This window comes from Nipponia nippon, unplaced genomic scaffold, assembly GCF_047370975.1.
Source record: "Nipponia nippon isolate SJK-2023a ecotype South Korea unplaced genomic scaffold, ASM4737097v1 scaffold_9, whole genome shotgun sequence".
NCBI classification, from domain to species: domain Eukaryota; kingdom Metazoa; phylum Chordata; class Aves; order Pelecaniformes; family Threskiornithidae; genus Nipponia; species Nipponia nippon.
In genome coordinates, this window is record NW_028262413.1 from 27,763,165 (window position 1) to 27,787,793 (window position 24,629).

The window sequence follows — 24,629 nt, forward strand, 5'->3', positions numbered from 1 at the left end:
GCAGGTTACCATACCCCCGCTCTCACCGCGCTTATTTTTAATCTGCGACTGCTTTAGGTGGGGGCTGCCTTGGTTGTGAAACCCGCAGATCCGCAGGGTGGGAGAGCCGATGCTGGGTGAGGAGGCAGCTCTGGGCTAGAGCACGCTTGAGGTTTTACTGATGGCCTCTGCCACTTTAGCGAGGTCCTGCTGTTGCTTTTCACGTCCCAGAGTCGGTGAGGCACAGCCCTCTGCCTCTTGCCTTTCTTGCTGCTTATTTGTAGCTGACAACGTTTCGGGGGATGCCCAGAGAGCACCCTGGGAAGGGCTGGGGACCACCTGCCACGTGCTGCCCCATCTCTGTCCTGCTTCTGCTTCAGACAATAAACAAGCACTGCTCTAACCCACTTTCCCTGGCCAGCTCTCCGCGGCTGCCCTCAATCCCGTAGGAAAGCTTTTGCTCCTGGTCTGTAACGCCTCCCTGGGCTCATCTGTCAGCGGGCGTTGCCCGCAGCTTCTTGTGGGGATCCAGGAGTAGCCGATGGCCCTGCGCCCCTCCGACACTCTCCTCTGCTCAACGTGGTCTCACCCCGCGCTTTCTTTCCCCTAGCAGTGAGATTTCTGTTGCCCTCTGACATCTCTAAATCCGTGCCATGAGCTAGGATCCTCCCTTAAACGGCTTTCTGAGGGGCCTGAAACCACCTGCCTGCCCTTGCAGAGATCCCCAGCGCTGCGGAGCGCCGTTACCGGGGTGCTGCGGGGAGCAAGCGCCCCCGACGCGCGGCCTGCGAGCCCCTCTCGGGCCGCTCGAGGCGCCGGCAGCGGAGCCGCAGCCGGCCAAACCCAGCGCTGCGGGGGCTGGCGGTGCCGGAGGGGCAGGGCGGGGGGCGGGACGGGCCCCGGGGCGGGCAGGGGCTGTCCGGGCCGGGGGGAGCACGGAGGGCCGCCGCCGCCGCCATGCCGCCGCCTCAGGGCCGCCCGGCGCGGCGCGCATGCGCAAGCAGCGCCAATCAGCGCTGGGCCGGGGCCAGCATTTCCCGGCGTGCCCTGCGCCTTCCGGGGAGCGGAGGCGTCGCGCCCCCGTTGCTGGGCGACGGCGGGGCGGGGCGGGGCGGGGCGGGTGGAGTGGAGTGGAGTGGAGTGGAGCGGAGCGGAGCGGAGCGGAGCGGAGGCCTCCGCGGGAGCAGGCCGCGGCCCGGGCCCTGCGGTCGCCGAGGCTTGGGCTCGGGGGCGGTTATCGCTCTCCTGGCCGGGCTCCGTCGTGCCTCTACCGGTATCTTAGCGTCGCTTGTTTACTTTTTGGAAATCTCCGGGGTTTCTCGGTTCTGTTCTCTGCCTCAGCGGCCTTTTGAAGCTGTTCCCAGCGTAACCGCGGAGTTAAAAAGCTAATAAAATAACTGAGAAGGCCTGTAAGCTGCTCGCTTTCTAATGGCTGCTTAGCTGATTCCCCAGAGCTGCGTTTGGGTAAGAGGAAAGCGCGGCCCAGAAGATTGCACTTTTGTTTTATCACTAATAGCCCTTTTTGAAAGCTGCCTATTAAAAATTATGTCTTATTCCCCAGGCTTTAAGATGTGGATGCTTCGGTGAATTAATTGTCGTTTAGTAATCATAAGGGAAGTGGGTGTTTTCCTTGCTGTGATGGCATTAACTTAATTTTAATTAGAGATAGATAAACATGTAAAGTGTTGCAGTAGCGTGGAAATCGCCTAGCCAATGTGCATGCTGGATTTCCTTGCCTCTAATTACCCTTGCTAATCAGTGCATAGAAGCTCGAGCTGATAACGTGCTCCTATCCTAGCAATTTTTTATAGACACACTGAGAAACCTCACAGGCCAAGTTAAAGATATTAATTCCAAGCAGAGCGTGGAAAAAGATGTTACTGCCGTTGTGTTGCAGCTGGTGGGTGCGAGGAGGGCAGAAGGGGCGCTTGGGCTCGCGCACCTCGGTGCAGAGGGCAGATTGACAGGGAGCTGCCTCACAGGCATCATCTGAATCAGCCCGCGGAGGGTCCTAAATGAAACCCGCTGCTGAATCGTCCCAGCAAGGGACTGAAGGGGTTAATTCCTCTCTCTTGGGCATCCAGCCCCCTCATTCCAACATCTGAGTTGGTACCAAAAATAAGGGCAGTGTAAGTGTCTGTTTCTTCCTTTTCATTCTACCCAAAATGCTTCCAAGTAACTTCCTCCGAATAATACAGATATCGCTAAAATGGAACAAACTTTACTGAATCCCAGTGTAACATCTTTGCTAGAAACACATTTTTCAGATTTTTTAAGAAGTGGGTTTATTCTTTGCTAATTACTCATTAAGCAGAGATGTTGGCACCGATTCTGCGGAGGAGCGCTTTTCCTCACCAGAACGGTCATTTCTGATTTATCGGTATGGCAGCAGCACAGGGAAGCTGGGCGGAGGCAGGAGACCTGAGATAAAGCTGCTGGCTTGGCCTGCCTTTGGAAGCAGATCTCTTTGCTCGGTGCTGCTGGGGAAACCAGCAGTTCTGACATCTCTCACATCCCTGAGAAGGTGTTTTCACTCGGTGGGTGTTGTGTTCTGCATCTTATTCACTGTTTTGGGTTTTTCCCTGTCTGCGAGGGAGTAATTTCTAGCGCTGCTGTAAATATGTAGCAATACAATAGGAAGTAAGATGATAACGCTTGCCTCAGGACCCCCAAATTTTTAATTATTCAAATGTCTCCCTGCATTTATTACTCACCAAAGAGCACAAAGGGAGACCGGCTTAGCTGGGCGTTGCATGTCTTCCCAGCAGGCAGCGTGAAAGGTACATTTATTGTAAATTCTGGGCTGTGTTCAGCGCATGAGAGTGTATGTTTGTTTTGGGAGCTGTGGGCTTAGACCAGAACACGTTTGTGGCCTCCCTGTGCAGGTTTTAGCATTTTGTTTACCAGTGTCCGAGAGAAAATTGTAATTAAACGGGAGGAGTAGGCTACTACTATGCTTAAAGCTCTGCTGATGCTTGAGAGCTTTGTGGATCAGAGTCTGAGTGTTCATCTTCAGACTGAATTACTCTGGGTCCTGCATAGCCCAGGCTTAAATCTGTGCCTTCGGGAATACATTGGCGTTGGAGCCCTGCTGTGCTAGCCTTGGTTGGAGGCACCGTTAGACAAGTGGCTTTGTTTTTCTGTGCTTGTAGAGTCTGATCGGAGCATGGAGCCCTTCTCGCTGCCAGAACCAGGGCTTCCTGCAGAAAAGAGCTCATCTGTGCCGCAGAAAAAATCCCACGTCCTGGTGGGTGTGACTGGAAGCGTGGCTGCCCTGAAACTGCCTCTCCTTATCGCCGAATTGCTGAAAATCCCTGGGGTGAGTAAATCTGCTGGTAGAAGTCTTGTAAAGTCCGTGTTATCCTGTTTCTCATTTTGAGGAGAGATTACATGGCTTCTGTTGAAATGAAAAGTTCTTTCTGGCTTTGAGCCCTTTAGTTTGAAAATTTGTTGGAGGAGGGATCCTTCTGTTTTTAAAAAGTGATTAATACTTTTTCCTATCGTTTCATACTTGTTAAGAGTTAGCTTTAAATGAGGTTTTAAGGGCAGTAACTGTTCCTGGATATTTCCATAGGCAGACATTTAGATTCTGGAATATGAAAGTAGCATTGTTCAGTTCCACTTGCTTCATTCTCTCAAAAATGATTGAATAGGTCCTTGTTTTGTTTTGTTTTGTTTTTTCTGAAATATGTCCTTGTCAGTCAAATTATCAGATATGCCTACAGACACAGGTGGATGCTTTCTGGAACTTGAAATCTCTAATTAGGACCTTGCAGTTTTCCATAGGTGAGGTCTGGAGTTTGCAAAGATGGACACTACTGTCTGACCAACAAAGCAAAACCAGATCTTGTAAAAACAGAAATAGAAAATACAAGTGGCTGTGTATGTCCGTGCATTTTTTTTTTTTTTTTACTAGAGTTTATTGTCTGGAGTAACAGAGGTGTCCAGCAGAGGCCACTAGTGACTAGAATCAGGGAGGGAAATGTGCTAACTTTTGGTGTAGAATAAAGTTAGAGGAAAACATAGAAAACGTTTAACTTCTAAGAAATGAAGCAAATGTGTCGGAGCAGTGAAATGAAAGAGTGGCAGGAGCAAGAGGGTGCATTTACATATCCAGATACATTTTTTAGATTGCTTAACAAATATCCTTTGGATGGTTTAGGAGGCTTTACCTGTAGATGCATTAACACAGAGTCAGAAGAGGTGCAATCCCTGAGTAACTCTGAAGTCTCTGGTTGCTGTTGATATCCAAGCTGGAAAGGGTACCGAAGATGTGGCGAGCTGTTGGGCACCTGTGCTGCCAGTTGGGCTGGCCTTGTGGGTTGCAAAGAGGGGCCTCAGTTAATTTATTACTTGACCTGAAATGAGTAGTGAGGCCAGAGGTCCTAGCCTGCAGTGAGAGGGCCAAAGACAAATGATGTCAAGGAAGGGGGGTGACAAGACCAGGGCCGGCTCCAGTAGTTGTGTTCTTGTTAGTGAGGGATGCAGGATATGCATCTTCTAATCTTCTGTCTCTCAGGCGGACTTCGCTGTTGACTCTTTTCCTTTGCTCTTGGTGCTTGGCACATCCTTCTCTGCAGATGACACGAAGAATGCAGATGATCTGCTGTAAGAATCTAGGTCAAACGCGTTCCTTCTCTCTGAGCGTTTGATTCATAATTAAAAACTGCGGATGGCTGGACCTGAATTCTCTGTGAAGGCCCGTAGGTTCTGTGTCATCTGTTGCAGGCTTTGCGCCCACTGGTTTTGGGCTTTTGTTGCATAAAAAGTGAAAGTGAAGTATCCAGTCCAGGAGCTTCTGGTACTTAATTTGTTAATTAAAATTATTTATTCACTCTCTTCTGATGTGATTTCAAGACCTGATCTAAACCCTGCTGAGTCAGTGTAACTTTTCCGTTGAGTTTGTTAAGTCCTGCACAAGCCTGTTGCATCAATGTCTTTACTGATGGAACAGAACGTTAAAAAGCCATTGGCAGAAGCAGGGCAAGAGCAGAGGAAGGCTTTGATACCAGAGGAGATGTGGTCAGAGGCTTGAAACTGCAGTGGTTAGTTTAAATTGGTGTTTTGGCTAAGATGGTCCTCGGTGAACAACTTGGCAGTGTGATTTTGCGCTCATTAAACTTTATCATCTCCTTGAGGGTGGTAGTGGATGTGACTACATCTTACTGCCTTTTGTTTAACCTCTTTGAAGATCTAGGAAATTTATATGGCATCAGCTTACGCCTTTCAGGTTATTACCCTTGCACCTGGTGTTGTGGGGAGACAGCACATAGTGTCTCGTCAGGACAGGACTGTGGGTATCTCTTGTGGTTGTGCTAGACTCGCACACGTTGTCTCAAGCTGATTCCTAGGATGGCCTGGCAGGAATACGATGACAAAAATCACATTGACAGGATATTGGTTAGTCATAAAGAAAGGAAATGACAAACTTGTCTGTTAGTGAAATATATTGCTCTTGAAGCTACAGGATGTCATCTGGACTTCTAGGTTTAAATCACATTGTCCTGTCATTTCATCACGCTCCTGATGGGTAGCCTCTACGTCAGCTTGTAGGTGCCATTTAACAGAGGAGCTACTCATTCTCTTCTGCAGCAGTTGTTGCCAAAGCTCGGTCTATCTGTAAAAATTTTGCTGCTAAAACTGAGAAAGTTATGAAAAAAAATCATACACACACCCTTACCCCAAGCAGAAATGGGTGTGACAGGAGAATCATCTAACAGAGACCAACAATATTGCGTGAACGCAGGAGAGCAGTTTTGCAGTAAAGTTGGTTCTGGAGCATAGGCTTAAGTGGTCCAAGTAAAAGAACTCTAACTAGTCTAAACTGTCTCCAGTAAAGGAGTTTGAGTGTGGCTAGACTGACTTTACTGTTTAAGCAGAGATATAACTGCAGGCAAACAGAGGGTGTGCCAGGTAAATAGAAGGAAAAAACTATGCAGGCTAAAGTGATCTTGAGAACACTGATCTCTTTCCAACATAGCTGGAGGGACTTGAAGGACTTGCTCAGAACAAGGGATCCAGGAGCCCACCCCAGCAGAAAACCTTAATTAGAGAGAATATTTAACTAATAGAGTTCTAACTAATAGAGTTTCTTGGGGGAGTGGTGGAGTCACCACCACTCAGAGTCCTTGAACATATCCCTTTGGTATGCTCTAGCTTGTAGTGGGTTGGATGCAGTACTCGATAGCCAGCTATTCCCTGTTCCTGAGCTTATGCTTTGAAGAAATACATATTTTTTAAGATCGGAGATGGTTATGAAACGATCTTAAAAAAATGACAAAAAAAAAAAAGCAGGGTGTCTTTTGGGGATCTTTGTGTATCTTTTGGCCTTAGGTAGGTATTTCTGGTCTGGATTAGAAAATTTTGACTAATGACGCAATTGAAGTAGTAAGTGACAAAATATGTCATCAGGTAGATAGAGCTGGATCATCTAAAAGTCCTTGTATCATTATGGCTAACTGTAAAATAAGAATACCACTAACAAACATTACTGCTGAAAACTTTTCGTGCAGACCTGGCCTACTGATACCATTTCAGAGAGCAGATGTGCCCCTTTAAACTGCGTGTTGCTGTTTAAAATCGCCAAATAAATAGTATCTTGCAGACTGCAAGGAGGTTAACACCTCCTTGAAGCCCATGGCATAGCAGAGAGCAGCGTTAGCACCTTTGTGGGTGTTGCTGCTTGGCTCCAAACAGCTTCCTGTGAGGTGAGGTTAACATGGAAACAATACGGTTGATGGCTGTGAATATGATCTTTACACTTGAAAGCACTAGAAGCACAGCTGTGATTCCAAGCTAGGGTCGCTTGAAAAAGAGCAGACATTTAGAAGAGGCAAAGAACCAAACGTGTAGTACCAAATACTGGTGTTATGTGCAGCTATATTTTCCCATAACTTTTTCTTCAGGAAATGAGAAAAATTACCAAAGACCATGGTATGCTAAGGCTGGGATTTTCCACTGCTCTGAGCTGTTATTCTAGTCATGTAGGGTGCAGATAATCAACACTGCTCCATTTCCCAGTCAAATAGATAGTGCTGGGGAGATAGGTTAACATGTTTTGTCACTTCAACCACTGAGTCGCAGACTGAGTGCTTCATCAGTTTTGTACCTCAGGCCGCAGTTTTCTAGCGGGAAGAGTTGTTGGTGAGGCTGGTTTCTCCCCATCTCTCTGTTGCACTAACAGAACCATGCAGCGGGTTGCACTGTGAACTGCTTGAAGGAGCAGACTGTGGTCGAAAGTGGCCAATAACAAGGAAAAGGGTTCTTTTTCACTGTAATTGGTGGCCTGAGCTGCATCTTCCACAATAATCGTCTTCTCGGGGCCCTCCCTCCATGTGTTGGCCCATCTATTGGCTGTTTTTAAGGTACATCCTTGGGAGGAATTGCAGACAGAAATACGGTTGCGTGTGCTACACGGGTGGCCAGTGCATGCAGAGCTACTCCAACACCGTCTCTGCGTTGCGGCTGATCCCGGTGTGTGCAGATCACCTCTGCTTCACTGCATGTGGCAGGCAGCTGTTTGTGACGTTTGTCATAGCTACAGCTTTGAGCAGGTCATGCGACATGTAGAAACCAGGGAAAAAAAAACCTTTTCCACTTGTTAAGATTTCTGCAAGAGGAAACGAAAGGATCTCGTGTCGTAGGGCGTCTTACCACCTCATAAGTGTGCATGTCAAATAAACGTCCAAGGGACACAATAGGATTTCCCCAGTATCTACCATATAACTGAAGATTCCACTGGCTTTCAACAGGGCAGGCAGGTTTATCTAAGACTTCAGAGAGAACCTTTGCATACTTTCACCCAATCTCTCTTTCCTTTGTGGAAGCCACTGGTTTACTGTTTTAGCTGCACAGAAAGCCTGTGCTATGAACATACCTACACAGAGGTTTTCCTTTCTCTTGATAGGAAGGATAGCTGGAAGACACAACCCCGACTTGTTTCTGATATTTTTACCCTTGGTTGGAGCAAGTCTGATGAACACGGTTGTAAAAAGTAGTATCCAGTAGTCTGTAGCTACCTCCTCGCCTTTGTCACCAGGAGATCATAGAGAGAGAGAGGCAGGGGCAGAAAGAGACAGAGAGGTGCACAACATGGTCCATTCAACCAAGAAATCATACTCTGTCTTCCAAACCCGCTCTTTCTTGTGAAGCCTTGTGCAGCAGAGGTGGGCTTGCTTTGCGCTGGTGGTGCTGAGCCCCAGCTAGCCAGCTTGTCCCTCAGCAGGACTTTTGATCACTCAGCACTGTGCTTTCTCTTGGCAGAGAGCTTCCTCTTGGCTCCAAGTGTGGGAAGAGTGATCCTGCAAGTGCTGTGTAGGCATGCCACCCCTCGGCACTCCTCTGCGCTGTGATTAAGGGAATCCACTGAAGCAAGATGCTCTCCTCCTCCTTTTGGCAGGTGTCTTTTGAGATTTGTTGGGCATCTTTCACAGAGCTTTGGTTTGCTGCTTCTTACTGGCTCTTCAAAGTTCTGTGCAGAACTGCATCTCATTCTGACCTGCTCTGTCCCCTCTGCTGTCCCCACTGTGAACTGGCCATGTGAACATGTTTGGCAGGTGGTGACTAATCACCTGCCCATTTTAGGGCCACAGTGAAATGAGTCTGGCTCCCGTGAACACCTGCAGTGGCCTTGGTCTTTCAGCTGTGAAGAGGTGCAGTTACACACAGTAGGGAAAAGTCCTCTGAGAATCCACACACCTTTCAAAATCTTAGTTGCTCAAGCCCTCCTCCTCTACCCAGCTTTACAGGATTGTCCTCAAGTCTAACTATTGGTCTGTCTTTGTCTGTCTTTTCTGATTAGCTCGAAGTGAAGGTGGTCACTACTGAGAGAGCAAAGCATTTCTACAGTGTCCAGGAGATTCCTGTCACCCTCTACAGCGATGAAGATGAATGGCAGGTGAGTTGTTCTTCCTTTGGAGACGGCAAGGGCTTCTGCCCTATCCCCACTAGCCAGGTGTTTTGTAATTCAAGTGGTTCTGTCATGCACTTGTGCCTTCCACCTCCAGAAGGCCAGTGGGTCATGCTTCAGAAAAAAAACAGGCTCCCTGGGAGGTTCACTTAGTTGTTCAAGTGCTGAACAGAAAACAGAAGTGTTCCTCTAAGTTTCTTTGCAAGAGACCACATTTAATTTTTTTTTTAACCCTGGGCCAAGACTCACTTCTTTGTTCTAGTAATGTATGCTTTGGAATATGGCTTTCAAAGAATGTGGTTCCAACCGTGCTGTAAATGAGGAAGAAAAGAAAGGCTGCCCTGACTGTACCGGAGGATTTTGTACCTCCCTAGCAGACTTGCAGCAGACAATGAGGGTAGAAGTGGTCTCTCACCACCCTGGGCTCAGCCGCTATCCTCAGCTCTGAGAGGGGTATCAGGAAATGTCAAGAAAGCCACTGCAGAGTCGCGGTGAGGGTGCTTGGTGCTTGTCGTGAGTCATACTTGTCATGAAGGCAACAGCTTAATTCTCCTTAACACTACGTATTCTGAATCTACAGACATCGCTGACTTTCACAAAACTACCCGCACTGCTTTAAAAGTCAGCCTGGTGTCTGACTGGGTACTGGTAAGGCCACCCTGGTGTAGCAGTGCAGAGAAAGGCCAGTACCTGGAGATGTCATGCACCAGTGTAATTGGTGACTGGAATTTAGAGAGGCTCTCCTGGTGGAACTGGTGTTTATCTCGGGTGTCCGCATCTGTGCTTGTGTGCATACATAGAAGAGCCATTCCAGTAAGGGACGGCTCAGTTGTCAGGGCTGTGAACGTCTCTAGACCCTGTAAAATGTCTTTTTCTCTTAACTACAGTTTTGCTGACATGCTTTGAGAGTCCCCGAGTATAGAGAGGTTCATTGTATAAACATCAACATTTGTTTTTCTATACATTTTATCTCTACTTTGCAATACCGATCTGAGTACAAGGTGATCTATTCTTTACCAGTACTCTTGCCAATGTGCTCGCACGCGAGCATCACTTTTATGTGGAGAGAGGCGTGCTAATGGAAATGGTCAGGAAGCTTTCTGGCAGGTCCAGGAGCTTGGTGGAGATCTGCTGAGTCCCAGGGTGCTACAGCTCCAGGCAAAGTTATTTCTGAGGAACCCTTGGTCGGGTGATAGAAGAGGAGCGGGTCAGGCTTGGAGATCTGCTGGCACACTGGAAAGCAGGCATGGAGCCCTTATAACTTGCCGTTCTGACAGAAGGGTGGGAAATAAGCCTGCTCAGCATCTGTTTGTGAGAGATTTTGTTCTGAAAATAAAACTACAATTTTCAGTGCTTCTAGAAAAAAATAGAAGTGAGTGGAGGAGCTGGGAAAGGTGTCAGGAAGCACCAGCTTTCCGGATGCTGTCTTTTTGTTGTGGTTACCAGTGACTCAGAGAAGGAACAGTTTGTGGCCCTGATGCACCTCTTGCTGGCCTGTGGTTGTGTGTGTCCTCTGGGGAGTAAGCACCTGATACTGCTTGCTGCTTCTCTTGACACTTTCCCAGTTAACTGCACTCTTAAGAAAAGACCAGGACTCTCTTGAGCAACTCAGAGCTTTAGTGAAAATAGAAATATTCACTTAAGAGCCAAGAGAGGAGGGAAGTGCCCAGCTGGCTAAACCTTGTCCATCCCAGAGACAGCCAACAGGACTGTTCCATACTGTGAGGGCTTACTTTGCTGCTCTGAGTATGTGTAAGGATGTGTGTCCTAATTGAAAAGTTACTTGTGCTGTTGGGGTTCTATTCCTCATTAAAAGCCAGTTGACAGCTTCGCTTTAAAGAAATGTGAGGCTTCTAAATTGCATGGGTTCCTCAGGAAATGTGACCCCTGGTTTGGTCCTGGTTTGGCTTCACTTGGCTGATAGGATGGAGCTCTTTTCCCCGCTCAGATATGCTACGTGTTGAGGGAGCTCTTGTGAACATTTCTGAAGCTGAGGGATGATGTGAATGGGAAGTGGATAGGGAAGGCTCTTTCCTGTGAGTTGAAATCTGTGGTTGTTGGACATGTAAACTGTTGTCTTTGTGGGGAAAGGATACCCGTTTGTAGAGCACCAAGCAGATACGTGCCATCTGTTAAATGTGCTTCCTAAACGTAGCTGTAACACTGCCTTCGCTGGAGGAGGAGGGAAGTCAGAAACATGAATGCTGTGGCTGCAGTCCTTGATTCCCCACGCTGTCAGATCTTGCTTGATGTGAGAGTAATTCTTTCCCCTTAAGTTTACATGGTGGTTACTAATGTGGGATTGATAAAGTGCCTGTTGTTCACAGCATTCATTGTGAGGGTTCGGTAATCTGCATCTTGTCTCATCCACAGCTGTGGAAAGGCCGTTCAGACCCAGTCCTGCACATCGAGCTCAGACGGTGGGCTGACCTCATGTTGGTGGCACCTCTTGATGCAAACACACTGGCAAAGCTTGCGAACGGCATCTGTGACAACCTGCTGGTGAGTAACCGGAGCTCTGCCTGAGAGTTCTCTCATCTCCCAGCGTTAAACTGTCTGACCTTTCTTTCATGGAAACTCTTGTGCTTCTACAGCATCGAGAACAGTGAGATTTGCATGTTCTGCTCTCACTTCATGTGCTTGTCTCTCTCTCCAGTATGGTTCCCCTGTTCCTTCTCAAACAGTTGTTCTTTCCTTCCCTGACCTACATCCCTTTCCACTCCTCGGCTCTGTCAGTCTCTCCTGTTAATTCTCAGTCCCTGCTTTGTGCCTTTCCTGCTTTTTCTGATGGGTGGTATTTCTCTCTTTCTACCTCCACCCCCTCTCTGTCATGCATGTACACACACACGCGTGCGCATACACACTTGCACTCACTTTTGAGTTCCTCTCTGCATTTTTTAGATGCAATCTGAAAAGACACCTGTGAGATCAGATAAAATTGTTTACTTCCTGCTACCTCACCTCCTCCCTCACCTAACTGCATAGCACAGAAATTCAGACATGCTCACACTTACTTACCTTCCACTTTCAGCTACAGGGTTTTTTTCTTGTTCAGGCTTGTTTTTCTGGTATTAAAAGTGCTCTGGCTCAAAGGCTGATCAGAAAAGTGTATTAAAAGAGAGTGTGCTTCTCTGTTGGGTGATGGGGACCGTCAGCAGGGCTGAATTATTTGTGTCTAGGCATTAGGTCTTCATTAGAAGAAGTCATAAGCATTAACCACCCAAAAGATCTGCCAGGAAGCCACAGATCCGCAAATGTTGCTGTGGTGCATCACCCTTCAGTAATGCAAGGAGGCTAGAACTAGGAATGGAGGGCAGCACATCAGCTCTGGCCGGGGAGCCCTGCATGACCAACTTAGTTGTTCAGGCAAGAGGGAGTGCATATAAATGAACAAAGCACACCCAGAGCAACAGCTCTCATTTGTATGAGCAGATCACTGGAGATCTGAGAGAAGCCAGAAAGAGCTGTGGGAGGGACAAGCAGTGTCTTGTCCTTCTGGGTCCCCTTGGTACTATAGATGTGATGGTGGTAGCAGAGGGAAGAGCGCAGGAAGGATGTTAGGGACCCACGGCTTCACAAACTCCTGCCAGTCTTTTTGAAGAGCCTTGTTGGAGGTAAGAGGTAGCTCCAGCAAACGAAAGCAAGTGCTAGAGGTGCTGGTTGGCAAGTTAGAACAGATTCTAGCAGACTTTCCTGTGCTGGGAAGGGTTCAAATCACAGGGCATAAAAAAGGATGGGCATGGTTCTCGTAAGTACTCTGCAATCTGAGCAGAGACCCTGCACCAGGGATGGTTGCTACCTGGGAAGCTCCTTTTGCATGATTTAAATGCTTCTAGGCCTAGGGAAACTGATGGACATTGCATTAAGAGCAATCAGCATTTACCTTTTTAAGGAGATGAGGTGATATTGGGTTATCTGGAAGTTCTGTATTACTGAAAAGTCAGATATGATTCCCTGTAGCACACAGGAGCTGCTAGATGGTTTGTAATCTGCCAGCATCTTCTGCAATAGCCCAGATGTCCTCGCGTTATCCTCTGTATCTTGGAAGCAGCAGTGCTTCCCTTGTGAGGAGTTACGGATCCAGTTGGCATATTGTTTAAAAAAGATTCACTTGCCAACTTTTTGTGTTTAGCTCTACAGCTGGCTTATCTGAAGTGTTGCCTGGGGATTTCTTTATAGCTGATATGATCTGTGGCCACCCCTCAGCTTCCCTCGGTCTCCCACATGGGCTGGCAGTCTGCACGCGTCGTCTTCCAGCTTGGTTTGCTCCAGAGATTGGGCTGCTTGCTTGGCCCCGAGCTGGAGTAGGATGGGATCTATCCTCTTTGTAGCCTCCCTCATCTCTCTTGCCTGTCAGAGATGAGCTTTGCTGGAATGTAATACAAATTAGTAGCAGCCCTGTGGATCTGCCTGTGGGTTAGTCCAGCTGCGCTGACAGATTGAGGCTTGTGGCCCTCTAATGACACCCAGGCTGGGAAAGCGCTTCTGTGCAGCAAAGTGATAAGAAGGAAGGAGGAAAGACAACCCATCTGAGAGCTGAACCTCTTGGCTTCTCTTGCAGACTTGTGTCATCCGTGCTTGGGATCTGAGCAAACCTCTGCTCTTCTGCCCAGCTATGAACACGGCCATGTGGGAGCATCCCATCACGGCTCAGCAGGTGGAGCAGCTGAAAGGCTTTGGCTACACAGAGATCCCCTGTGTGGTGAAGAAACTAGTGTGTGGAGATGAAGGTCAGTCCTTTTGCATGTCTTCTGGCTGGTTTCCTGGAGGAGTGCTGCTCTTACCGTGAAGGGATGTGCATTCTTTTGCTGTGTGGCCTTCAAGATGTTGGACTGTGGGGAGCAGGTGCTCGCTGCCAGGGTTTATACAAACAGACTGAGGCTTTGCCCTCTGCTAGCTGATATCTATTATTCTTGTTCATTAATTTTTAAGTAGTCTTAAGAGACCATCCAAGCCAGCCTTTCAAATGAGCCGTTAGATAGGCCCAATATTTAACAGAAATACTCATTCAAGAAGAGAGTAGATCAAAGAGAAGGAAGGCTTTGTGGTGAGCGTTATCAGCCTGGGATTTGGGTGTCCTGACCTTGCCCTCTACTGTAACTGTGGGCTGTTTTCATCATGCCTCAGTTCCTCATCTCTAACGTAGGGATAATATCTTATCCCCGAGAGCAGACAGAGAGAATAAGAGCTTTGCAGACATGGCTGAGGGTGTAGCTGGACGTGCATTTAACATTTGTTGTTGTTTGTTGCCTGGGTTACTTTTCAGCTTCCCAATTGAGTTTTGATTTGGGGTTTTGACATCAGACTTAATTGTGAAGTGAAAGAGGGGGGTAGGGAAAGTTGTCACGCTCAGTTTCAAAAGACTTAACTTGCAGTGCTAAGAAATACTACTAAAATGGTCTCGATTTGTATTTTAGGAGCTGCTTTAAATGGAGGTATTTTGACTTTTGGGAGGTTTTGAGAAGGGTTTTTATAGAAACAATTTGGATGAATGGATTTGCTTTTTATCATAATTTTCTTGGACGAATTGTCTGTAAAATGTCACCCAGTTCTAGCCATAATAGCAAATGTGCTATTACCTGCACAGCAGTATACTCATATTTTGTTTAACAACCCCAAGTCTAGCAGGATTTTAACTGCTCTGTCAGATAGTTGAATAAACAGCCTGTAGCGAAGACAGGATGTTAAAATGTTCTTCATGGTTACAGTCTAGGGCTGGCTTAGTTTCTGAATTCTTAGGTAGGTGCAGTGCTTCTAGAGAATGTTTTTTTGGAGCTGAAGACTGAGAAATATTTACAGTTAGGTAAGTGTAGTCAAGTAACTTAGGCATCACTTGAAATATCCTGGACAATTATGCTTCCGCTGGGTTTTTAGACCTGATTACATGAAATTTCTTACGTACTTGTAATAATGTTAAGAGAAAACGCCCAAAAGAGGTCATTCTGTGCAGACATTTTGGCAGAAGTGGAAAGGCCATCTGGCACAGCTTCTTTGTCCTTTATTTTTTGCCCTTCATCTTTTTTAGTACATATATAGGATCTCTGTTCCTGTAGTAAGCAGCTGAGTGCCTCCTAATGGGTAATGTGCTTATTCTTGCAGGTTCTTGCACCTGAGGCAGAGCTGTGTTATTGTCATCCCCGTTTCACAGATGGGGATCTGAGATGCAAAAAGGGCCACGGGAGTTGACTCACCAGCACAAACGGATTAGAGCTGGATGGTGAACACGGTTTCCACCTTCTGCTGCTCTGCCCTGCCCCTTTCCTGGGGGTTGCCGCCCTTGTGACAGGGATGCGTGAGCCAGATGAGAAGCAGCATGTGAATTGCTGTGGTCTGTAGCTTAGGATGGCAAAGTAAACCAGTGTTGATCGGGAGTTACCTCATTACACCAGCAGTTGTTTGGGAGCTGCTTCATATTCAGTTCAGCTGTCTCTACTGTGAGAACAAACTCCTGAAGGAGCTTGTAGGAGAGGGATGGTACGGACAGCTGGGGCAGTAGTAGCCACATCTGACTCGACTCTGCTTGTGTTTGTGAGTCAATTCACAACATGATTTTCCTGTTGGCAAATGCCAGGATTTTCCTGGCAGTATGTAGGAAAATTATGGCAAAGCAGTTGTCATGGTTTAACCCCAGCCGGCAACTAAGTACCACACAGCCACTCGCTCACTCCCCCTCAGAGGGGTGAGGGGAGAGAAGCAGAAGGGTAAAAGTGAGAAAACTCATGAGTTGAGATAAAGACACTTTAATAATTAAAATAAAATAATAATGGTAAATTGTAATGATAAGGAAAATAACTGAGAGAGAGAAATAAAACCCAAGAAAGACAAGCAATGCAAATTAAAAAAATTGCTCACCACCAACTGACCGATGCCCAGCCAGTCCCTGAACAGCGGCCCTCCCTGCCAACCTGCCTCTCTAGTTTTATTGCTGAGCGTGATGTCATATGGTGTGGGATATCCCTTTGGTCAGTTGGGGTCAGCTGTCCCAGCCGTGTCCCCTCCCAACTTCTTGTGCACCCCCAGCCTACTCGCTGGTGGGGTGCGGTGAGAAGCAGAAAAGGCCTTGACTCTGTGTAAGCACTGCTCAGAAATAACCAAAACATCCCTGTATTATCAACACTGTTTTCAGCACAAATCCAAAACATAGCCCCATATGAGCTACTGTGAAAAAAAATTAACTCTATCCCAGCCAAAACCAGCACAGCAGTAACAACTCCAGGTCTCTGAAGACCCAAGACAGTCTCCACCACTGACTTTTTCCTCTCTTCCCCTCTTTTTTTCAGGCCTTTCACCCCAAGGCCTCTTCTTCCACACTCATTTTGGTTTTGTGGGTTTCATCCACAAAGGTGGTTTGCCCAGCTTCCACACAAGCAGCAGGTAGCAAAGCTCACATCTGGTGCAGAAGAAGAGAGATTCGGTTTGCACCAGTTTGTCTGTTGACATTGTGGTTTGTCTTGCTGCAAAAGAGGTTTATCTTCCTCAACTCATGTGGCTGATCTCACCTGAAATGGGCCAGATTCTGACTGCCACCGGGTTTCTGCATTACGATCTTTACCTGATGAATTTTTCTTCCTTAGTAAATGGGTGTTTTTAGACATAGGGTCCAGCTAAAAGAGAGTTAAAATAACAAATTGAATTGAGTTGTCAATTAAAATGTTTCCTTGATTGGATAGTTACATGTAAGCTACCGGCTGATGGCCTTGATATACCATAGCACATGCATATCAAAGAGAGCTTTGAGAGGTGCTGTACCTCACGTGGGCCTGCAGCAATTTGCCTTTGCAATAAACGTTTCCAGACTGCTAGTATCTTCATCATCCTTGGCTGGGTTTCTAGAGCCTGGCACACTGGAAGATTTCTACCCGTAGGCATGAGCTGTGCTGTAAGACAGGCTGCTTAGCAAGATTTTGCTCTGCTAAACCTAAAAATCCAGCTGTGAATTGCCAAAGATGTTGAGGAAGTGGGTGGTAGAGGACAAAGGCAGGCCTTGGAAATGTTCTTGAAGGGTGTAGCTCTGCCAAACTGTGCAGAGGCAGTCAGGGAATTTCTCTTGTTTAGCAGGACCTGTCAGCTGTAACTTCTATCGTTGAGGTTAGGAGATCAGAAGGGCCCAAATCTGCCTGCAGCTTGTCCATGGGATGCTTCAGACCTCCTGGGATTTACAGGTCTGAAAAAGGCATAGTGGAGAATGCATCTCACTTTGCAGGGAAACCCAATTTTCTTGACCTTCCAAAAGTATCATTCTTCATCGCAAATCCTCAGTTATATCCAATTACACCTTCTGTCCCAGACAGGGCTGGAGTGGCTCATCTGTACTGAAAAACTGAGGGTCCGGGCAGATTCGGGGCTGTGATCTGCCCACAAGAGAGCGCCTCTCCCTGCTGGTCAGGACGGCCGTTCCCCTACCCCTCTGTCTCTTGCCTGCCCTCAAGTTGTTACCGTCCTTTGGAAGCTGCTGGTTTCCCTGTTCATCTGTGTGCTGGCTAACCCAGCTGTGGAAGCAGACCAGAAAAAAAGAGGAAAACAAAACTTCCCAGAACTAATTTCTGATGACCAATAAGGCACGTATTTTAAATTAGTAGAGCAATTAGCCAGCAGGACAAAAGGTCAATAGAGACTCCATCTTTTCAGTCTTCTGATGGAGACAAATGCTGGTGGGAGAAGTATCTTTCTTCAGCCGCAAGCAAATTACAGGAGTGAATGGGCTGAGTTCTGAGTGCCGAGTTCAGTACATGAGGTTGGACAAGATGGTTTAATGATCTCTGGCCTTAAGATTCTGACCTGAGTTTAAAAAGTATTTCAGAGGGAAGCAACAGCACAGAGTAGATTAGATGTTCATCTGGCAACTAACCAGTCCAGAAGGAAAAGCTTTTACATTTTGTTCTGTCCAGCACTCGGTCTTCTCCAAGAATTACTCCCAAGATTCAAGCTGGTGCGAATCCAGGACAGCTTTCTCTAATGTGGGTCTAACTGCCGAGTCATGGGAATGGTATGAATTTGGCAAGTCTTTTTTACAGGCAAAGGCCATTTCAAAAAGATACTGAACGCACACAATATTTACACTGGAGAAAGGAGGTTAAATAGGGTATTTTGCTACCTACGCACTTTTTTGGGGCACGTTTGCGCACTTGCCCCCAGGGCACTGTGAGCTAAGATAGTAAGTCCCTGTGAGGTCAAGGGTTAGATGCAGACACCTCTGGAGATGATTCAGAACATGAGGTACTTATTAAGGTCATATGAGTTGCCTTTTGAGGTTTCCCGCCTCTCTCCATTCACTGTCCGAGGAGCTTGTTCTCCTGCTTGGGCTTCTGAGTTCCAAGCCAAACTAAGTTAGCATGAATACTCTTCTCGCTCTCCTCCCCTGATGGCATTCAAGCGGGCCACAAAACCCCTGCTGAGCCAGGTGGACTGAGCAGATCCTCTGGCCTCCACAGTTGCTTTCTGTTGGGCGAGTCATGAGGAAACACGTGGGGATATTTGGTGAGCTTTGCTGTGCTGTGCCATGCCACCGTTGTGCATCTAATTTTCCGCAGCAGTGTGGCATGTGGAGAAAAGAGGTGGTGGGACAGGGGAAGCACGTGCCTCGTGCTGTCTCCATGGGACCTGGATTTCACCGCGTGGTTTTGCTCTTACCCTGCAGGTCGAGGTGCCATGTCAGAAGTGTGGACCATTGTGGAGAGCGTGAAAAAGATCCTTGAAGAACGGGACTTGCCAACACAGAGCTGATGGTTTGGCGTGTAAATTGTATTTGTGTGCCTCCCTGATGATTGGAAGATAAAACCAACAGGAAGCTGAGTTGAGATGGCATGCATACCTATAGCGTGCCCTTCAACCGAAGGAGTGAAACAGTTCTCTTCCAGCTGGTGCTAAACTGAAATGTGGTACATCACTGCAGACTTTCAGAAAGCAAAGCCAAGAACGTGCTTCTTTAGTGTGGGAAAACTCTGTCGTATCTTGCAGAGAGGGAGTAACGTTCCACTAGGTCTCTCGGCCCCCGGTATTTCACATGCGCTCCTTTCTGAGGAGTCTGCAGAAGGAATTGCCAATGTATTTCAGGTCCAGTGGTTCCCCCAAGAGCTGTTAGAGGAGAGTGCTGTGCAAGTCCTGGTGATGGGGATAATGCCAGCCCCTGCTCTCCAAAGCCTGGTCCGTAGCTGTGCTGGCTTCACCTTTCCAGCAGGAGTCACTGTCCAAAAAGCATTTCCCCTCCGGGAACTTAATAAAAGAGAGCTTTTCATTCTGCCCCTGAATAATTGCCTCTTGTAGCTGCTCTGGGGGGGGTGTTTGCACCTAACATCATTGCTAAATCGTTGCATCTGCATGTGGTTTTTATCAGAGATGGGGAAAAAAATTGACTGAAAGCTCTCTCGTCCCCGAATTAGCCTTTGCCCTTTTGTATCTGTTGACTGGATAGGGATGCAGACGTCAACTGTGAACCAAAATGACACCTGCCCATCTGGGTGTTCCAGTCAGGAAATGAACAGGCTGGGCCTTTGTGGAAAGCCAGGCTGGGTGTTTCCCAAGGGAGTGAAGTCAAACTGCGCCTATGACGATCCTTTTCAGCTTGAAAATTAACAGACTGGCATGAAAAAATTGGGAAATCCTGTGACCCCAGTGGGCCAGGCCAGCCAGGGCTCCCCCAGTCCATACTTTCCTTGGAAACGTGATCCCACTCCTGAGGGGAATGGGAACAAACTGGGGCTATCGAACATGTCGCTGTAGCAGAGCACTGCTGACCCAGAGAGTTTATTTTTAACTAGACCCAGTCAAATTTAAGGTCTTCGGTACAGAATGTGCATCCTGCCTATGGGGGCAACCTTCAGACCGCTGCGCACGAGGGAAGAGGTTATCGGGGTATGTTTACTCTCCTTATCTATTCCACACAAATAAAAACCTCTGAACTTTCCCATTTTCGGCTCTTCCACTGACAGAAATACAGGGATTCAGAGCTTCTGGGGATCAAGTCAGAAGGATCCTCGTGTGAGCAGAGCTTGTGGCTCACATGAAGGGTCATAGTGGTACCGTGGTCAGGAACTTTGCATTTTGCCAGTGAAGTCTTTGTGGTGTGACCTGTGTCGCTTGCTCACGTTCTTAGCATGGTAAAAGCTATCCACCTATCAGAGGATCTTACTTTAAGCTTATTGAAGGCAGTAGAAGAGATGCTTCTTGGTTTCCATGAGTTTTGTAGTGGGTGTTGTTTCTCCTACTTACAGAGAAAGATGTGTTCTGGCAGTTGCAACTGTAACTCAGCCTTGGGGCTCTGCTCTGGCTCTGCCGTGGGTATCTTGTGGGGTTGGAGTTGCTTATCCTTCCTCCTAGCCCGTGACTTGGCAATGCAGAAAATCTGACAGTAAGGTTCCTCATACCAGGCCAAAACACCATGTCCTTGATAAGAGTTGTACATCTGTTACGAGTCTGGATTGCTGGCTTAAGCTGCTCCAGAAAGGTTGGCAGGTATCGTCTGGCTTCTCCTGGCACTGGAGAGCGGGCAAGAAGGTATACGGCGTGTGCTGCAGAGCACAAGCGCTGGTAATTCAGCAGAATTCAGGTAATTCTGGTAGCGTGGCATTTTTAGATCCAGAACTTATACCGGGTCGCCTGACAGCACACGGAGCTGACACCAGTCTTACTGGGCTGATCTGTAAGGCAGAAGGAAACTGCTAAGACTACAGAGTTGCCTTTCGGGCTTATTGAGAGGCTTAAATTAAGGCTTGCGATGAACTTACAGATCCCGGAATAAAGGGAGCTAATTCTTTGTCCTGCAAATATATAGGGCAGCAATAGAAATGTATAGCTGAGCAGAGCCTGAGGGAATGAGGGGAGCACTTCACAGCGGCCAAAAATCCCACAAAGAAAACTCCTCCGCAGAGGACACCGCTCCCAGTCTCTCATCTCTGCTGCAGAAACAGATACTAATTGTGCCGCTAAACGATCCTCTGCATAATTGCTGTGATTTCTAATTGGAGGCAGGTCATGATAGCGTTACAGGTTGGGATAAATCCGTGCCCAAACCACCTTTCCTTCAGGGCAAATAGAAGAAACAGTTAAGTTTCTTTTCGGAGGCAGAGGGCTGAAGCAAGAGCAGCTTCCAGCTTCCACCGCTCCCCAGGCAGCCTGCGGGCAGGAGCACTCCACTGGCTGCGTGCTGTGGAAAAGCGGCAGCAAGAGAAGCCGGGGCAAGCCCTGCCTGCCATCGCACGAGTCGTTCGGCGTTAGGAGGGGCCTTTGGGGCAATGCCTTTCTGGGATGAGGCTTGGGGCGATGAGCGAAGGATCTGATTCAAAACCAGGGCTTTCTGCAGGCTCGGTAAATAGGCTCTGCCAGCCTCGCCGCCGCTGAACTGGGACGGCCGGGCTCCACTTAGCCACCGAGGTCGCCAAGAGGTGTAGAGTGATGAATTCTTTGACACAGGCAGACTGACATCTCCATCCTTTGCAGTTTTGTGTGTGTTTCAGGTTCACAGGGGAGGCCCGAGATGCTGCCTGCGTGCTTTTTCTTTTCCTTCGGCTCTTCTTTTTAAGCCGCACACTGATTTTTTGTTTCGCTTTCCCGTGATACCCTCTGATGACCGAGGCAGCATCCCCATGAAACCCGCTACGTTGCAATTTCATTCATGCTGCTTAAAACTGTTTCTCTCAGCACTGGCTCGGGAGCGATAAATAGCTGGGACAAAAGCTCAGCTAAGGCAGCCGCCCTCCTCCGTTCCTGCACTTAGACCTGGCCTCGCCTGGGCTCAGACATGACTCTGAGCATCCGTTTCTCCGTCTGCTTCTCCCCCATCCCAAATTCCATGTGATCCCTTTGCTGCTTGGCTTCATGGGGCACTGGCTCCGCTGTCACCTGGGATGGGAGGTGCGGCATCCCACATGCCTGTCCCATCCCACGCCTTTGTCCTGGGAGCCTGCAGCAAGAGGAAAGGCACGTGAACAGACTGCAGAAAAAAATCAAATAAAAAAAAAAGTGACAAAACCTCCCTGCTTTTAGACTTCAAGCAGTCACGTCTCCATGATGCGCCTGGTTTTGAGAACCTGCGTGCAGCAGCTTCGCACCCTGGGGCTCCGGATTTGACACCTGCCTGCAGCGAGCCGGGCGGCGGGGTTCGCACCTCTGTGGCGCTGACGGCCGCCCTGCCCGCCCGGCGAGCGGGGACGCCGCCTGCTTCATATCTTCGAAAGCACGGGGTGGCAGGAAGCGTTTTTTTTCTTCCCCGACCGCAGCGGGGCCGGGTGCTGGGAGAGGGTGGTGGCTGCTGGAGGGTGATGAATTGGTGGTGGCAAGAGAGAAGGTGGGGGTGCTCGTACAGGTGGGCTTTCCCTGCCCTGGCAGAATTAAAAAGACCCAAATAAAGCCCTGATAAGTCAATCTTCCTTCTGTAAAGTTTACATGGTGATTGCAAGACTAGTTATTGATTATATAGAGATCACAAGACTCTAGCAGCGGGGGATTGCTGCTATACTCTTGCAAAGCTGGACCGTGGTGAGCTTGGCGAGCGGCGGGGTTCACTGGTGCTGCGGTCCCCAGGCCTGCCCTGCTCCCCGTCCTCAGCCTGGCGACTCGCAGCCTCTCTTTGAGGGATGTACTTTTTTAGTGGAAAAGGGAGCTGGTTCCTACGTCTCAGGCTCCAAACTGCTGGTGTTAGCAAAGGAACTGCTGATCCACCTGTTTGTAACCTGTTTTGGGGTTTATCCTGTCCACCCCGAGCTCGTAGCAGGTCCCATTCAAAACCATCCCGTTACGCCTGCGGCAGGGCCAGGGGGCTGAGAAAGATGCAGGGTGAGCACTGGGCGTGGGAGAGAGGTCACTATAAAATCGTAGATGTTTGATTTTAACCTGCCCATCGATGAGTCGGGGCCTTTGCAGAGCCTTTCACAGTGTCAGCCACCGTCTTGCTTCCCCATTAACCCTCCCTTGATTCAGACATACGGCAGCGCTGTCTCACCCCGACGGGATGGTATCGTGTGGGTGGCTGCTTGCATCAAACAGGGGAACGATGTCCCCATCTCCCCAACATCTCTTCCTAGACTAAACCTGGGGTAGCTGCAAATCCTGCTCCCTGCGAGTCTCTGGTCACATTCAGCAGGTCCCGCGGCCCCGTGGGTGCCATCGGCAGCCCCGAGGATCTCCCAGGCTCTCTGAGGGGTCAGCGCTGTATCTCTGCCGGGGAGATGGTTTGAGGTTTTCGGGTTCAGTCTCCTTTCTGCTGGCTCATCGAGGCTCCTGCTCCGCTTCCGCTTGGGCATCGAGTGTTTGCTGCAAGCAGAGCCAGAGGAAGGGATCCGAAGGGATGCAAAGGGATTGCAGCGATCCTGGCCTCTGCCCTCGTGGTTTTGCTTTCCATCTGCATCAGTTTTTCTGCCTCTCCAGCCCTCCTGAGTCAGGAGATGTTAGAAAGCAGCCGAGCCGCCGCAGCCTGCGATAGCGATGGTGCTGAAGGACCCGGCACTGCTCGGCACAGACTCCTTGGCACCAACTATGCTGATAGCTTGGCTTCGGCAGTGACAACCTTGCAATTAAAACTTGCAGGTGCAGTGTTCTTGCCCTGGCCAGCAGCCTCAGTGGATAGTTCAAAAATTGTTTCCAGGAGTAACTGAGCTTAATTAGAAGCTTGAATTCCCCGGGGCTGTGCTGCTCAGTGGTTCCGTACTTGTCGGGAGTCATGCAGGGGCTGAAGATGCTCGGAGATGCAGAGAGGGGGGAGAGAAATAATGCGATCGGGGCAGTTGTTCCCTGCTATGTCTTACCCTGTTTGGGTTTTTGTTCCTGGGCTGTCATGTTGTCCTTCAGATGGAGACTGGGACTTGTTTCTTTGGGAATCCTGGCTTTGGCGTTGTACCTCACTTTTCCAACTCTTTGGGGAGAAAACAGGATAACGGGGACAGAAGCAGCAGAAAGCCTTCGTGCTGGTCAGGGAGATGAAGAATAAAGGTGACTTTTAGGCGTGTAGTCATCACAGTTAAGATAAAATCAATCTGCTCCTGACCACAGGCTCCTGGGCTCTCTGGAGGCAGTACAGAGAGATGGGCTCTGCCGTGGAGACTCATAAAATCAGGCTCCATCAAGTGGGATTGCAAAGAAACCGCAGTCTGAAAGCCTGGAGAGCCTGGTGTCCTCCTAGCCCCTGGACAGATGGCGTGCAGTCTCCAACAAGTCACCGACAGCCGGTGCCAGCTCTGGGCTGCCCGCAACGGGCTGTGGAGTGCTGAGCATCCCAGGGACCCACTCAGCCCCCCTGGCACCAGCCCTGCCGATGGCAGAGGTAGCCAGAAAATCCTCCCGCATCCTCCCTCCAGCCCCGCTGGCACGGCGGGCGAGCGTGCCGGGGGAGGCAGCGTGCCGCCCTGTCTCCCTGCCACCACCACCGAAACGAGGGAAAGCAAAATACATGGCCTTGGGGGGACCAAGCACAGTGATAAAAGCTTTATTAAAGGCTCCTTGTGTGGCTGGAAGAGCCTTTCCCCAGGAGAGCCATGTCCCCAGAGCGGGCTGAACCCCCGTGGCCCGGCTCTGCTTTCTGTCTCGCTTGATTTACACTGGTCGCTTGGGTGGTTTCTAGCTCTGGAGAAATATGATTCACAAACTCAAGCATGATAAGGATGGGGGAAGAAAGAAAAGCCACGTCAACCCAAAGGAATGTGACTGGTAGAAAGCCCAGCCTGCGGCTGGCAGAAGCCCCAGGAGGGGTATCAAGCATAAAAAGGGGCAAAATGGTAACATGTGCCTGAAAAAATAGATAGAAACTGCCCAT

General features: G+C 48.7%; 1 protein-coding gene across 12 annotated transcripts; it reads left to right on the top strand.

Moving 5' to 3' along the window:
• Nucleotides 1-1,122: 1,122 nt before the first annotated feature.
• Nucleotides 1,123-19,126, top strand: PPCDC (phosphopantothenoylcysteine decarboxylase). Of its 12 annotated transcripts, XR_015701504.1 has the most exons (9): nucleotides 1,133-1,443; nucleotides 3,132-3,298; nucleotides 8,780-8,875; nucleotides 11,261-11,389; nucleotides 13,449-13,617; nucleotides 14,987-15,104; nucleotides 17,175-17,445; nucleotides 17,776-17,873; nucleotides 18,525-19,126. XR_015701504.1 is itself a non-coding variant. In XM_087744721.1 (8 exons), exons 4-8 carry the CDS (start codon nucleotides 3,146-3,148, stop codon nucleotides 18,608-18,610), a joined length of 633 nt encoding a protein of 210 aa, XP_087600847.1. In that variant the 5' UTR covers nucleotides 1,133-1,443; nucleotides 1,877-2,108; nucleotides 2,294-2,516; nucleotides 3,132-3,145; the 3' UTR covers nucleotides 18,611-19,126. The 12 variants fall into 12 exon arrangements, 5 of the variants coding, with proteins under 5 accessions (XP_087600846.1, XP_087600847.1, XP_087600849.1 ...); XR_015701501.1 differs by lacking the exon at nucleotides 17,175-17,445 and having other exon boundaries at nucleotides 14,987-15,215; XR_015701503.1 differs by lacking the exon at nucleotides 17,175-17,445.
• The last annotated feature ends 5,503 nt before the right edge of the window (nucleotides 19,127-24,629 follow it).